Below are 15,047 nucleotides of genomic sequence, written 5' to 3' on the forward strand. Positions count from 1 at the left end.
ATGGACCAAAATCTCTGAGGAATGTTTCCAGCCCCTAATTAAATCTATGCCATGGAGACTTGTGGCAGTTCTGAAGTCAAAAGAGGCTCCAACCCAGTACTAGAAAGCTGTACCTAATAAAGTGGCCAGTGATTATACATGCACATGAACAGAAAAATTTGGCTGATGTTTTCTCACCAGAAATCAGTTAATAGTTTGTCGAAGAGACCTTTACAGATAGTATGTAAATAAGCAATCACTGATTTTGTTCTTATATTACTTTGTATGAATACACTACAAACATGCATTAATATTAATATGGAGAGTGGCACACTGGTACAAGCCGCCAGACAGAGACACATGCATTTACCTGAGGTGGGCTAATGGGAGGTGGAGGTGCTTTTCGTTTTTTGGGAGTTATGATCCGTTCATCACTTATCTTAGCTACTTGATCATGCTGAAGAGCCAGCAAAAGAGGCAGAGGGGGAAGGTGACAAAAAAAAGAGAAAGAAAAGTGGGATTCAGTGCTGGTTAGTAAGAGGAGTCAATCGGTGGGTGCTACAGTAAGAATTAAGATTTCTTTTTCAAAAACAGCAATTAAAGATTTTCTTTTTCAAAGCTCGGAATTATGACACTAACATATAAGAGAAACTGAACTATATTATTTGTAGCTATGAAACTGAAATTAGTCTGAAGTTGGTTTTATTCCTTATTTTACTTCCTAATTCTATAAATCAGTTGGCAGTGCTAAAATGTTTATTCACTGTCATCCGCTGTGGAATTTCACATGTTTTAGTACTTTTGATGGTCGATATCTTACCTGGGGACTTTTAGGAGACTTCGTATCTGCCAAAAAAGATGGAAAGGTATTGTTAGGTACAACACACTAAACATCTAAGAAAAATTCAACAGTAACAGGAAGCCAACTGCAGGTGGCAGTGTTAACTTTGTGTTGAACCCAGAGCAGTATGGATCTCTGTCTCACAGGGGCAGTATGTGAGTTTTTATTGGCACTGATCAGGTTTTGGGAGGGCAAAAAAAACCTGAAAGCATTAAGAATGGATCTCACATTGTTTTTGGTTAGGGTTAAGACTGAGGTTAGGTACAGAGTAAGTTTCCCTGGAAATGTACTGGTTCACTGCAATGCCCTTAAGGGGGGAGGGGAAAAAAACTAAAAACAAATATGCCTGCCTACCGCAGCCTGAGTGACATTGTCCACAAAATTTACATACAAACCTTTACTGAATACTTCCTCAACACTTGCATAAAGCCACCTGCACTCACTTCCTATCTTTCTCTGAACTGTAGGTTTGTGTTTATGCACAACTCTTACCTGAGACCGGATGCTTGTTTAGTGCAGCTGAAAGGGCAGTTTTGGTTTCAGAGCTGCCTGAGACCTTAGCGTAATGTAAAACCTCATGGCCTTCTGCATCTATAGCTGACAAGTCTGCTCCTCTCTGAACCAACACTTCAACAACAGATACTGCGTTGGACTCGGTTGCGAGCATCAAGGCCGTCCTACAACACAGACAACACAGCATACTGATCACCACTTCAACATCAATCAAATATCCTACAATGAGCAACAATTTATTTGTAATTTTTTCCCTGTGTCTTATTGTGTGTCGACTTTGTTGGGGTCTTTTTTTGTTGTTTTTTTGTTTTGTATACCTGCCACTGTTGTCAGAAGTGTTGATTTCAGAACCAAAGTCGAGCAAAGTGCTGCATACTTCTGCACGACTGTGTTTGGCTGCCAACAGCAAGGAAGTGAGACCATCCTTTAGGAGAAACAAACATAAAAACGAGAAAACAAAATGACTAAAATCATCCTATAGAGAAAAATAAAAGACAAGACAACATGACACAGATTTAAATGGACGCACACCCACAGCAATATAACTAGTCACAGCGTGGGCCTTGACAGACTATGGTAACTGTGTGTAAGGTGAGAAAAATCTCAGGCCTGTGTGAAAAATGAGTGAATGTCTACTGCTCTAAATGAATTCCCCAGCAGATAAACAGAAAAAATTCAGATGGTATGTTTAAGATGAAAGAAATAAGAGCATGGGAAAATCCCCCAAATCATATTACTGATTGAGCTCAGCAGGTTGCAGAGAGTTGGTGGATGAGTGCAGTATTTCATAAGACAGGCTATCCCATTTTTATCCAGGACTGTCAGGGTCCGACCCCAAGTGTAACCCTTCACTTAACCTCAGTCTTGTAATGCTCAAGCATAAATATTTGACTGCCTAAGATGGATAAGGGAAATTCCCAGTCTAGAGAGAGCTACTTCATCAAAGGCATAAGGGTATACAGTGGTTTGCAAAAGTATTCGGCCCCCTTGAACTTTTCCACATTTTGTCACATTACAGCCACAAACATGAATCAATTTTATTGGAATTCCACGTGAAAGACCAACACAAAGTGTTGTACACGTGAGAAGTGGAACGAAAATCATACATGATTCCAAACATTTTTTACAAATAAATAACTGAAAAGTGGGGTGTGCGTAATTATTCAGCCCCCTGAGTCAATACTTTGTAGAATCACCTTTTGCTGCAATTACAGCTGCCAGTCTTTTAGGGTTTGTCTCTACCAGCTTTGCACATCTAGAGACTGAAATCCTTGCCCATTCTTCTTTGCAAAACAGCTCCAGTTCAGTCAGATTAGATGGACAGTGTTTGTGAACAGCAGTTATCAGATCTTGCCACAGATTCTCGATTGGATTTAGACACCAGACAGGTCAGGGATAAAGTTATTGAGAAATTTAAAGCAGGCTTAGGCTACAAAAAGATTTCCCAAGCCTTGAACATCCCACAGAGCACTGTTCAAGCGATCATTCAGAAATGGAAGGAGTATGGCACAACTGTAAACCTACCAAGACAAGGCCGTCCACCTAAACTCACAGGCCGAACAAGGAGAGCGCTGATCAGAAATGCAGCCAAGAGGCCCATGGTGACTCTAGACGAGCTGCAGAGATCTACAGCTCAGGTGGGGGAATCTGTCCATAGGACAACTATTAGTCGTGCACTGCACAAAGTTGGCCTTTATGGAAGAGTGGCAAGAAGAAAGCCATTGTTAACAGAAAACCATAAGAAGTCCCATTTGCAGTTTGCCTCAAGCCATGTGGGGGACACAGCAAACATGTGGAAGAAGGTGCTCTGGTCAGATGAGACCAAAATGGAACTTTCTGGCCAAAATGCAAAACGCTATGTGTGGCGGAAAACTAACACTGCACATCACTCTGAACACACCATGTCTCTACTGTCAAATATGATGGTGGTGGCAGCATCATGCTCTGGGGGTGCTTCTCTTCAGCAGGGACAGGGAAGCTGGTCAGAGTTGATGGGAAGATGGATGGAGCCAAATACAGGGCAATCTTGGAAGAAAACCTCTTGGAGTCTGCAGTAGACTTGAGACTGGGGCGGAGGTTCACCTTCCAGCAGGACAACGACCCTAAACATAAAGCCAGGGCAACAATGGAATGGTTTAAAACAAAACATATCCATGTGTTAGAATGGCCCAGTCAAAGTCCAGATCTAAATCCAATCGAGAATCTGTGACAAGATCTGAAAACTGCTGTTCACAAACTGTCCATCTAACCTGACTGAGCTGGAGCTGTTTTGCAAAGAAGAATGGGCAAGGATTTCAGTCTCTAGATGTGCAAAGCTGGTAGAGACATACCCTAAAAGACTGGCAGCTGTAATTGGAGCAAAAGGTGGTTCTACAAAGTATTGACTCAGGGGGCTGAATAATTACACACACCCCGCTTTGCAGTTATTTATTTGTAACAAATGTTTGGAATCATGTATGATTTTCGTTCCACTTCTCACGTGTACACCACTTTGTGTTGGTCTTTCACGTGGAATTCCAATAAAATTGATTCATGTTTGTGGCTGTAATGTGACAAAATGTGGAAAAGTTCAAGGGGGCCGAATACTTTTGCAAGCCACTGTAGTTTCTAAAAACTATGAGGAGCAATAGATAAACAACTCAGTGCTGAAGAGTATTAACAGACATTTCCACCGTGAAACATGTTTGGGGGAGGGGGATCCAAGTCTTTCCTGAAAAAAAAAAAAAGTAGGAAAACGAACTTCAAGAAGCACTAACGTCTGTCAGCATAGTTTTGTGTGTGTTTTATATTACAAGGCTGCTGCTTTCACACACCACAGAGAACAGAACTATGCTCTGGGTTCCTCTGAGCTCTGCTAAACACTTTAACAGGCATGTGTCTGTGTTTGCCCTGTCTGTGTTTTATATTTCTCTGGAATCTAAAAGACAGAAGTAATTTTGTTCTTCTCTGGGTAATAGGTTCAATGCGTGTGTATAAAGGCATGTGGGCGCACAGGTGTATTACTGCTAGTTTGCTGGCATGTGTTACTCGCTGTGTTTCAAACTTGCTGTCATCGTGTCTGACATTTAAAGCCCTCTTACCCAAATATGGGCAACAGTGTAAACGCTGGGCAGAGCTCATGCATGACAAGTTAACTGTTAGGACAAGGTGTTACAGTCAGAGAGGCCTGTCAATCAAGACAACTAAAATAAAAACACAGCTCTGCTTAAACCTGAATACACTCACCATGCAACAGTATTCTCAGCATTACCATTATATGTTCATTTGCCACCTGAAAACTGGTTTAAATCCAAATAGTGTCTTTGTTTGTATGAACAGGATCCTAAAACCGTCAGTCTGCTGGTTGCATGTACAGTCAATGGCTACATAATTAGTTACACCTTGCTAGCACTGGGTTAGACCTCCTTTTGCTTTCAGGCCCACCTTAATACTTCATGGCACAGATTCAACAAGGTGCTGGAAATATTTCTTTAAAACATTTGGTCCATATTGACATGACAGCATCACATAGTTCCTGAAGACTTGTCAGATGACACATCCATGATGACAATCTCCTGTTTCACCACACCACAAAGGTGCTCTGTTGGACTGAGATCTGGTGGCAATTTGAGTACAGTGAACATATTGTCATGCTCAAGAAACCAGTTTGAAATATGAGTTTGGTGAAATGGGGCTTTATCCTGCTGGAAGCAGTTAACAGAAGTTGTCACAAAGGGATACACATGGTCAGTAACAATGCTCAGGTAGGTTGTGGTGTTTTTTTGACAATGCTCAGTTGGTACTAAGGGACCAAAGTGTGCCAAAAAATATGCCCCCCAAATATTACACTGCCACCACAAGCCTGAACTGTTGATACTAGGCAGGATAGATCAATGTTTTCATGTTGTTTCCACTAAATTCTCATCCAACCGTCTAAATATTGCAACAGAAATTAAGACTTGTCAGATGAGGCAAACATTTTCCAATCTCCTTTTGTCCAATTTTAAACTGCAATCTCAGTTTTCTGTTCTTTACTGACAGGACTCTCTTCCAGTGTGGTCTTCTCATGCTTTTTATATTTATAATGTAATAAAACTGAGACACACAGTTGAAACTGCGCTTCTTTTTCTGAGCTATTTCTGAACTATAATAAAGGTTTAATTAAATTTCTTTACACTGACTAAAGGGGCACTTTCACTGGTCCAGCCCACTTAAAATCAAAATGTGCTATATGTGACCCAGAATATAAAATTTGACAGTTTAACTGTTCTATAGTGGTGGTTGTGCAGGAAAATCCCAGTAAATCAGCAGTTTTTAATATACTGAGACCAGCCCATCTAACATCAACAAACATGCAAAATTCAGTCACTTAAATCACCTTTCTTCCCCATGCTGTTTGAACTTCATTGTAATTTTAATATGTTTGTCTGAAACAGGTCTTGCTAGTAAATGAGACATTGAGACTCAGTGGGGCTACCTCTATAATTAAAATAATAATAATAATAATAATAATAATAATCAGGTAATCTATATCTTAAAGGCACTGAGTTTCACAACAAGCAGCTGACCAGCTATACCTAATGAAGTTGTTGATTTTGGTCATTAAACATAGAAGATAATGGACCAGACATCTTGGAGCCTAACAAAACCAGATCATTTACAAGTAGCTGCATACTTTCATTTTCTTGTTTCATGTACACACTGATACTGCACATACATGCAGGCCTCTGCATGTGACTATTAAATGTAAGAACAACACCTCTTACTCATGAAAAAAGGCAGGAAAATGAATCAGTGGGAAGAGTCTCAGTTCTCAGGTAGTTGAGCGCCATTAAAGACAACAATCATTTTATGTTGCAGAAATATTTATCTTTGTTTCCAATCTTGCACTCACCCAGCTACTTCCTTGTATACTGTATATGGATGTTCTCCACTATACGAGCCAAAATTTGACTCATGCTTTAATTTTAGCCATGCTGCCAGGAATGCACACAAATGCTGTAATTTTGCCATGTAGAAATGTTTGAGCTATGACTCGAAAGCAGGGTACACATATTACCCCAACGCAGATCACAAACTGTGTTTAACATAAGGAAAATGAGCAGTTACACAGAGCCAGTCATTATAAAGACAGGACAGCTGAGCACCTTGTGATGTGAGCTTTCAAAAGGACAGTTCACTTCAAAATAAAATATAAAATTTTTTTCCTCAGTTTGGTATAATTGAAATGGATCCTAACTGCGCCCACCAACCAAATGAAGGACACAGTTATAGTCAATTTCTACAATTTATGATTATTTCACAAGCAAGACTCTACAATTATGCCCTCCTTCACATTTTTTAAAGCCTTCCTGCAGTGATAAAGTTGGCAAGTATATCACAGCTCAAAGGGCAACAGTTCCTACATGAAGCGGCTAACAACTAGCAACCAGTTCATGATTTCTGTAAAGAGACACCGCTTTTTCTGACTTTTTCAGTGCATTTTCTTGTCTTTTGCTTTGAGCACCACACCTCTGTCTTCAGCAGGTAGCTCCAACATTTAGCAACTGAATCCTAAGCAATCTAGATGAATAAACAACACTACAGCTCAGAGGAACTTGTACGTTTATGGTATACTACAACCTCAGATGACGCTTAATTGTGTTTGCAGCATTTCTGCAGTCTTAGACTATTTCAAACATATCTTACTACAACACTGTATTGCAGTAGTTGCTTGTGTATGATCAAGTTTATTCCCAGTTGCTCCGTTTAAAGGGGCTCCTTCAGTTATGTAAAAGTAGTGCAGAAATATTACTTTACAAGTAAAATGTAAACATACTTCATTACTCAGGTAAAAGTAACTTAGTTAAGATTTTAAGTGACCACAGTGAGCATACTCTATCCACAGTTGCTCTCTCACTGTGTGATAATTATACATCAGTGTGTAAACAATTTACTGCACTACTTGCTCAACCTAACTGTTTAATAGATAACAGCTGAATGTGTAATACTACATCATATGAATATATGAGCACATCATATCAATGTCAAATCATAACAGGCAATAAAAAAGTATCTAGAAATGCCAAGAAACGGAGAGTAAATAGTAGAGTAAAAAATCTCAACCCACTCAAATCCAAATACACGGATGCTGAAGAATTATGAGGGCATAACAATGAATTGCGCCAAAGCTGAGCTTTAAATATTATGCTAATTTTCAGCTCCACAGTTTTATTCTTGGACTCTTCTACAGCTTTGCAGAGTTCAAAAATAATCCTTATTATATTTTAGTCATGTCTTAATCTATGAATATTTTGGGAAGCGATATTAAAAGGCACTTAAAGAGGTATTCCACCAAATGATCTGAAGATGCCACTTCTTCAGATGGGTCAAATATTAGAGGAATACTGATGAAAGAGCTAGATGTAGGCACTAATCAAGTGTAGCACAGTTAGAGAGCTTAAACCTGAGCCCTTCATAGTATACCAATTAGATCAAGAAATAAAGTAGATATCAGGTGGAACCAACAACATGCTCCCTTAGACTTCAAAAAGATGTCTATCAAATGGAGGTGTCTGACCATGGTGATCATGACTTGGTGATTAGATCTGAATTCAAAACAATACAAGTATTGTTTAGTCCATCTTCTCATGCATACACACAACAGCAGGATTTTCGTTTCTTTCTTCTTTCCCTCTCTTACCATTACTTTTGTTTTTGCTGTTATTTATGTATATTTATTTTAATTTAGTTTGTCTATTTAATTATATCCTCCTGAGAACTGAGGAAATGAGTATCTTTCAGTTTAACTTTTTTTGTGATGTTCTGCCTATTTGGAGATAAAAGTGGTCATCCAAGCACACGAGATATCATTGGAAAGGCCAGGATGTCCTCTTTTGAGCACAACAGGACTTATTAGGGTAGCTCAAATAAATCAAAAGATATAGACCAAAAACAAATGTCCATTTAAGAGGACATCAACGAAAAGGCTGGTTCTCAGGAGGTTATACCCATTTCCACAATCTGTGTATTTACTTTACCAGTTTTGTTAAGATTTCAAGCTATGGCACACATGGCTCCAAAACAGAAAAGCATGAATTTGTATTGCACACACCTTAGTGCAGTCCTTCAGTTCATCTTCTGAAATAAGTCGTTTCAGCTATTCTAAGTTAGCCTGCCCTTTAAGTCAGCTTTCTTCTGATTGGCTGCTGCTCTGAAACACTTTTTTTGTTTTTTTAAACAGCAGGTAGATGGGACTGCTGCACTCACAGCCGGAACTGTGTGCCTGAGACGACCATACAAGGACATCCACTGTCAATGACATCATAGAAGAATCAAGAGTAGGAAAAAAACTTTGGCTCACAGAGATTACTTGTACATAACCTGGCCTCTTTATCTGAAACTTTAAAAATAAATGACAGAAATCAAGCAAAGGTTTCCCCTCCCCTTTCGTCCAACAGCAGTAAGGTTTCATATTACAGTTTACATTTACCTCTTCTCTTCTATACACATTCTTTGACACATGTCAGGCCTAGCAGCTGTCCCTCTGTTTCTTTCGAGATATTCCCGAGTGTTTGTTTAAGTCACAAATATATAATCAGGTACAGAGTTACTCCATAGTGTATTGCAAAGCAAAAGATCCCTGGTTAAATCCCAGGAGGAAACATCCCAGAAGGCATCCGGCATTTAAAAAAGTAAATAAATACACGCACACACGTGCATGGAGCTACCTGCTGTGGTGACCTCTTGTGAATAAGAGAACAGCTGAAAGTAACTTATATAACCAGGTACAGATATATATTACAGCGTATGCCCGAGGCTAACAAGCCGGCATGCATTAATGCATTCACAGTCTACATGTCCACAAAACAAAGACAGAGCTTTGCAAACCTCACATACAGATTTTCAGATTTCGCTGGCTGGACCACTTTTCAACAAGAAAATATGAATACCAAAATTCAAATTGCACCACTATTTACAGTTAGTTTCTCACCAGTCCAATATGCATCAAGAAAAATGTTTTGTCTATTATTTATTGTCTATTATTGTCTTACTATTTTATGAAGAATACAAGTAAAAGTCATAAGAAACTGGCAGGGCCAGGATTTGAAACTACACTTAAGCTACAACTCCAAAAAGCACATGGTAAAAAGTGGTCACAAGAACCAGTTTAAGAAGCTTGAACATACAAACTGCCATTGATTTAAACATGAAAAATTGCTAAAATTAATTTTAATCGGAAATAACAGGACATCTTTTCATGTAGGCTGACAGACCATCAGTTTCTGTTGTACACAAATGCACACACACAAAATTTCATGCTCGCACAACCCCAGCCAGACAGAAACCACAGGCATGGTGCGTCACTGCAATGGAGACCACATGTCTGCGGCTTGCATTCCCACAGTACGCTGATTTTTTTACCACACACACACACACACACATACACGCGCACACACACAACACTACAATATTAATCCTCAAGCAGTCAGTTAATGAGGAGCCTTCATAATGTGGATTAACAACTATTTGACATACAACAATCAGAGTCAATAAACGGACAATGATTCCTCAAACAAATTCAATACATTCCTCCCTGGAAATGGACTCATTGAAGCATTTTTGTGGTCTTTTTTCTGTTTCAGAGCCCCCCAATCTATTGAGCCAGGAAAAATAAGTCTGGGGAATGGACAAAAGAATGGAAGTACATACTGTGTCTTTAAGGTTGATGGGGCTTTTGAGTTCACACAGCAGTTGGACAATCTGGATGTTCCCGCTAGCAGCTGGAAGGGGGTGAAACAAAACAAGAGAAATTAAAACAAGAGAGTGAGGAAAAATAGGATTGTGTTTAACAGAAACTAACTGGGCTAAAATGCATTTTAGTCACTTACGACCAAATATGATGATGATTTTATTCAAATAAAATTAGAGCTTAAAACTAGTAGATATTATTCCACATCCTTTTCAAAGCATAGCAGCCTATTTTTTTTTTTTTTTTTTTTTTAAATCAGTGACTCAAGATCCTGATATACTTACCAGCGTGATGCAGAGCAGTCTTTCCTGATCCATCTACAGCATCGATAGGACATTTACTCTGGATAAAGTGGGAAAGTTATTAGTAACAATAGCATACAGTATACGCATACAGCATATGCAATGACTATTGTTAATCAAGTGAAATCATGAAAGGCCCCAAACAACTCAAAATATACGTTTTAAATTTGGTTTGAAGTATCTGTGTGTTGCTTGCTTAATTTCAATTTTTTTTTATAAACTGTGTATACACACTGGAGTTTATTATCTGAGGAACTGATGCCACAGTCTGTTTGCCAGTGGTGCTTCAGGCAAATGCAATTTCATGTAATATTAGATTATACCATAAATTCATACATCTGCAGTAAACAATTGTGGCGCGGGTGTGGTCTCTGGCCCGCTGCAGAGGAGGGCTGGCATGATGAGCTCCTGGGCCGGTGTTGGGGTCCAACGTCACAACAATATATGACTGAATGTTTTTGGTTCTTCTCTTTTTCACAGTACTGTGTTCTGCTATATACAAAAAGACTTGAATGACTATTTGATCAGGCAGGTGCATGTTGCAGAGATGCTGCCGACTATCACGAGGAAGTGAGGTCAGCAGATCAGAGCTGGATGTGTGTGTGTGTGTGTGTCTCTGCTAAGATCTGCTGACCAAAACCCAAACACGCACACACAAGAATCAGCAGATTGAAGAAATGAAGCAATAAAATTTTTTGGTTTCAGGCATCTTCACTGAACAGTAAGATGATTCAAGATGTGGGTTTCACACACTGTTATTCATAAACAAGAACAAGTGGTCCTGCTGGGTGACACTGACAGTCACAATCAAAACAATCTTAAGTTAATATTTATATCAGTTCTTTGTTGTATAACACATCTGGAAGTCATGTTGCCCAATCATTTATACCCAACATAATTTATAGCCCTTATATTAAGAAGTATGTCAGCGGTCCCCAACCTTTTTTGCGCCATGGACCAGTTTATGTCCGACAATATTTTCACAGGCTGGCCTTTAAGGTGTCGTGGATAAATACAACAAAATAACACCAGTACCAGTACAAAAAGGGGAAGATTTATTCATAACACACAGGAAAAGACCCAGGGAAATTGAGTTAACGTTAAAAATGCTAAAAAAAAAAAAAAAAAAAAAAAAAAAAAAAAAGATAAAAAAAACGATAAAAACCCTGAAAACCATAAATTTCACACCCAAGCCTCAACTCTCGCGGCCCAGGGTTGGGGACCACTATGTCTCATCTTAACACTGAGAGACCAGGGTATATGTATTTTAAATATCTGGATTGACAGACTGAATCAATTTCTTTTTAATTCAAAGGCATTTGGGGAGGGAAATTAAATAGTTTTAACTTAATAAAACCCAACTTCACTTCATGAGCTTTACCTGAATGAGTTTTCTGCAGCATTCGGTGTGGTTGTTTTTGGCAGCCAGGTGTAAAGGACTAAAACCTACACAAAGGGGAAAAAAAGAGAAAAACATGCACGCAGCAAGAAGACAGGCAATGAGGTGCTTGAGATAACGTATGTGAAATCTTATGTATCAGTCCAGACAGTACATTACACCTGTTCATGTTACAGTATTTATAGAGGGAAACTCTCAAATATATGCAGAAACTATTTTTTAAGTTATAGTGAACATAGCTATACATACCAGCAGCATCAGTGACTGACAGGTCAGCTCCATGAGCCAAGATGAAAGAGAGGCAGTCTATCTGACCACGAGCAGCAGCTACATGAAGACTACACACACACACACACACAATTAAAAGAACAAATTACACACACAGTACTTTGTTGCCAGTAGTTTTACAGCAACACAGATGCTTTTAACAGTTTTACAAATATTATAAAACATGGTACAGCTCTGGTGAGGACCTTATGCTGCAGCAGTGAGTGCAAATAAAAGATTAAAAAAATAATAATAATAAAACGTTCATCTACTTTTCTGATTGCTCGGCCACACTAGTCCTCCATCTACCACTCTAAATTACACTGAAGAGTGATTTCTTAGTCTCCAATTAAAAGTTTTCACATTTTAGGAAATAAAGTTATTTGCTCACTCGCCTAAGTTTAGATGAGAAGATTAAACTACTCCCATATCTGTTAAATACGACGCTCTGGTCCTTATAATGTAATACGCTTATGCTTAGTTTCTTTAATCCCTCTCAGCAACTTAGCCGACTCAGCGTCTTCCTAGAGCCTCCTCTTGATTTTCGTTTCTTTTTTCTTTTTTTTTTAAGCATGTGTGTTAATTAGAGGCTGTTGTATTTAGAATTCATAAACTTTGGACAGACCCAGTCTAGCTGTTTCCTTCTGCCTCTGGTCTTTATGCTCAACCAATCAGCTAAAAGCTGTAACTTTATATTTAGCAGAAAGGCATGGGAGCACCTCTTCTGCTCCAACTCAACATGAAACAAAATACGTGCACTTCCCAAAGGGTCAAACTATTTTTTTTTTTAAACCGTGTAACAAGTATGAGATTTGATCTTGTTGATACAAAAGCCAGTATTAATTATGCTTACAGATCAGATCCTTTATTGAAAGTGAAATATCGATTTCTTAATTAATATTCACCATGGAGAAGAAAAAAGTAGGTCTACGGAGCTTTTTGACTGTCAGTGTTTCAGCCAGTCTTACAGTAGAAGAAGGTATTCACGTGACCCAGGTATGCAAAAGCTCCACTACCACTGTTTTGCAATATGCAACTGCCAGAAAAACATGTCAGCACTGATAAAAGCAATGGATAAGCTTGGAAGTGATAGTATTTTAGGGAAGCTTTAGCTATAGCAAAAATAAATAAGTAAAAGCAGTTATTGGGCACAGCTTCAGTTCTTGCAATATATACCCATTTACTGACCATTTCTAGAAAAACTGGTAAAGCGCTGACTTGTGAGCAGGAATGCTGTAAGTCGATATGACTGCGTATGCAAAAAAAAATTGCCCTGTGTATGCACTGTGTGCGCAGGTTTGTGCATATGCATGCAGCAAATGATCAATACGACCTCTTTCCACCTCAGTAAGATGAACGGGGGGGAGGGCAAGCTCAGCCTTCCATTAGTGTGTGCGTAGGATACACATTCACACACACAAACACACAAGTATGTCTACATGCCTTTCAGTCAGGTTTTATCACCATAGAGATACTGTAGACTCCCCCTTCGTGCGTGCTGAAAGATCGGAGCATTGCGATTCCAAGCCCACACATTTGCCATGACTTACAAAGGCTTTGCATGCATTTGGATGTGTGTTTCTGTGTTCTAGCAGCACACAAGAGGAAAAAGGCCAAGGATGTGAACTACAGGTGAATGGGAAAATAAATGAAAACCTACATATTTGTTTTTCACTGCATTTATTCCTGAGATTTGATTTTCCTGGCTTTGTGAGAGCTGCTCTACAAATCGAGGTCAGAGGTGTTGAGTTTCAGAAAAAAAAGAAAAGGGTCAAATATTAACACAAGCCTCTGTGTTATCACTAATACTAAGCGGTGACGCAGTAACAGTAACCTCCACTGGCTCTGCGGAAGTGAACTTGCTTTCAAAACATAGAATCTCAAAGAGGCTGAATTAATGTCACCGTTTCAAGAAAAAGTAAAAGAGACATATTTTTAGATTGGCCATTCATTTTTAAAACTGTGCTGTGGAGCGTGAAAGCAGTTATATAAGGCCATTACTTGAGAATCTGAGCATATAGTATAGACATATGTTTAATCTTTGAATTGAAAGGAAATAAGAAAATTCACTGTGCTTTGCTGGATATTTATTTTAAAACATGTGCAAGCTTTCCAGACATAAAACCATGTTGGTGTCAACACTTAATGCATTTCTCTGGTTTGCAGCCTCAAGTCAGTTTGCTTCCCCCATGTCATCCTCATTCTACAAAAGGCACTGCAGACTGTGATCTCTGTGTGTCTATATCAACAAATTAGTTTTTATTTTAAGCAAAAGTTATGCTTTGACTTTATCGTCACCTCAGGAGAATCAAATGGAATTCTTGCACTGGAACATAAACATTTAAATACCATCAGAAAAAAGTAAGTGGATAAGTCCAAGACCACTTACGCTGATTTGCCTTCACTGTCCAGCTTTACAGGATTGGCACCTTTCTTGGCAAGAAGGGATGAGACTTTCTCAACCTCGCCATGCTCCACTGCAGCAAGCAAGCGTTCATCGTTTTTGTTCCACTCATTTGTCTAAAGACAGAGGACAAAGAAGGAGAATAAAAGGTGGTGAAGAATATACGAAGACTACACAAAATATAAATATACAAATATATAACCCCATAAGGTTACAGTTAGGTGAGACACTGTTAAATGGCAAGAATTTCATGTCAGCAACACATCTCAAAAAAGTAGGGACAGGGCCATGTTTACCACTGTGGAGATGTAGCGTTGACGTTGCCTTTCCACAGGCAATGATGCACTCCTGTACCATCAGAGATGGATGGTCCCTCTCCTCTTTAGCCCAGAGGACATTCTGTCCAGGTTTTCCAAAAAGAATTTTAAATTTCTGACGATAAAACTATGTTTCTGGAAGTGAACCCAAACAGTGACTTCCATGAAAGAATCATCCCTGTTTTTAATGCAGGGCCACCCGAGAGCCTAAATAATATAGACATCAGATACTGATTTTTGGCATTGTCACTTGCACACATAGATTTTTCCAAATTCATAGGATTTGTTGAAATTATGTACTGTAGATGATGAGAT

The 15,047-nt window shown here is 38.9% G+C and overlaps 1 protein-coding gene across 2 annotated transcripts in view; it reads right to left on the reverse strand.

The window, feature by feature from the left end:
- rai14 (retinoic acid induced 14) overlaps positions 1-15,047 on the reverse strand; it is a 52,297-nt gene that overhangs the window by 10,981 nt on the left and 26,269 nt on the right. The window contains exons 3-11 of one of the 2 annotated variants that reach the window (XM_084935066.1): positions 14,401-14,531; positions 11,994-12,082; positions 11,727-11,791; positions 10,328-10,385; positions 10,004-10,074; positions 1,651-1,757; positions 1,313-1,497; positions 800-825; positions 350-436 (exon numbers count right to left, since the gene is read on the reverse strand). In XM_084935066.1, the coding sequence (XP_084791192.1) occupies positions 350-436; positions 800-825; positions 1,313-1,497; positions 1,651-1,757; positions 10,004-10,074; positions 10,328-10,385; positions 11,727-11,791; positions 11,994-12,082; positions 14,401-14,531 (819 nt within the window). The remainder of the gene's footprint in view (positions 1-349; positions 437-799; positions 826-1,312; positions 1,498-1,650; positions 1,758-10,003; positions 10,075-10,327; positions 10,386-11,726; positions 11,792-11,993; positions 12,083-14,400; positions 14,532-15,047) is intronic. The other variant, XM_084935067.1, reaches the window with a different exon arrangement.

Source organism: Perissodus microlepis, chromosome 7, assembly GCF_051167445.1.
Source record: "Perissodus microlepis isolate ML-2025 ecotype Zambia chromosome 7, ASM5116744v1, whole genome shotgun sequence".
In the NCBI taxonomy this organism is placed as follows: domain Eukaryota; kingdom Metazoa; phylum Chordata; class Actinopteri; order Cichliformes; family Cichlidae; genus Perissodus; species Perissodus microlepis.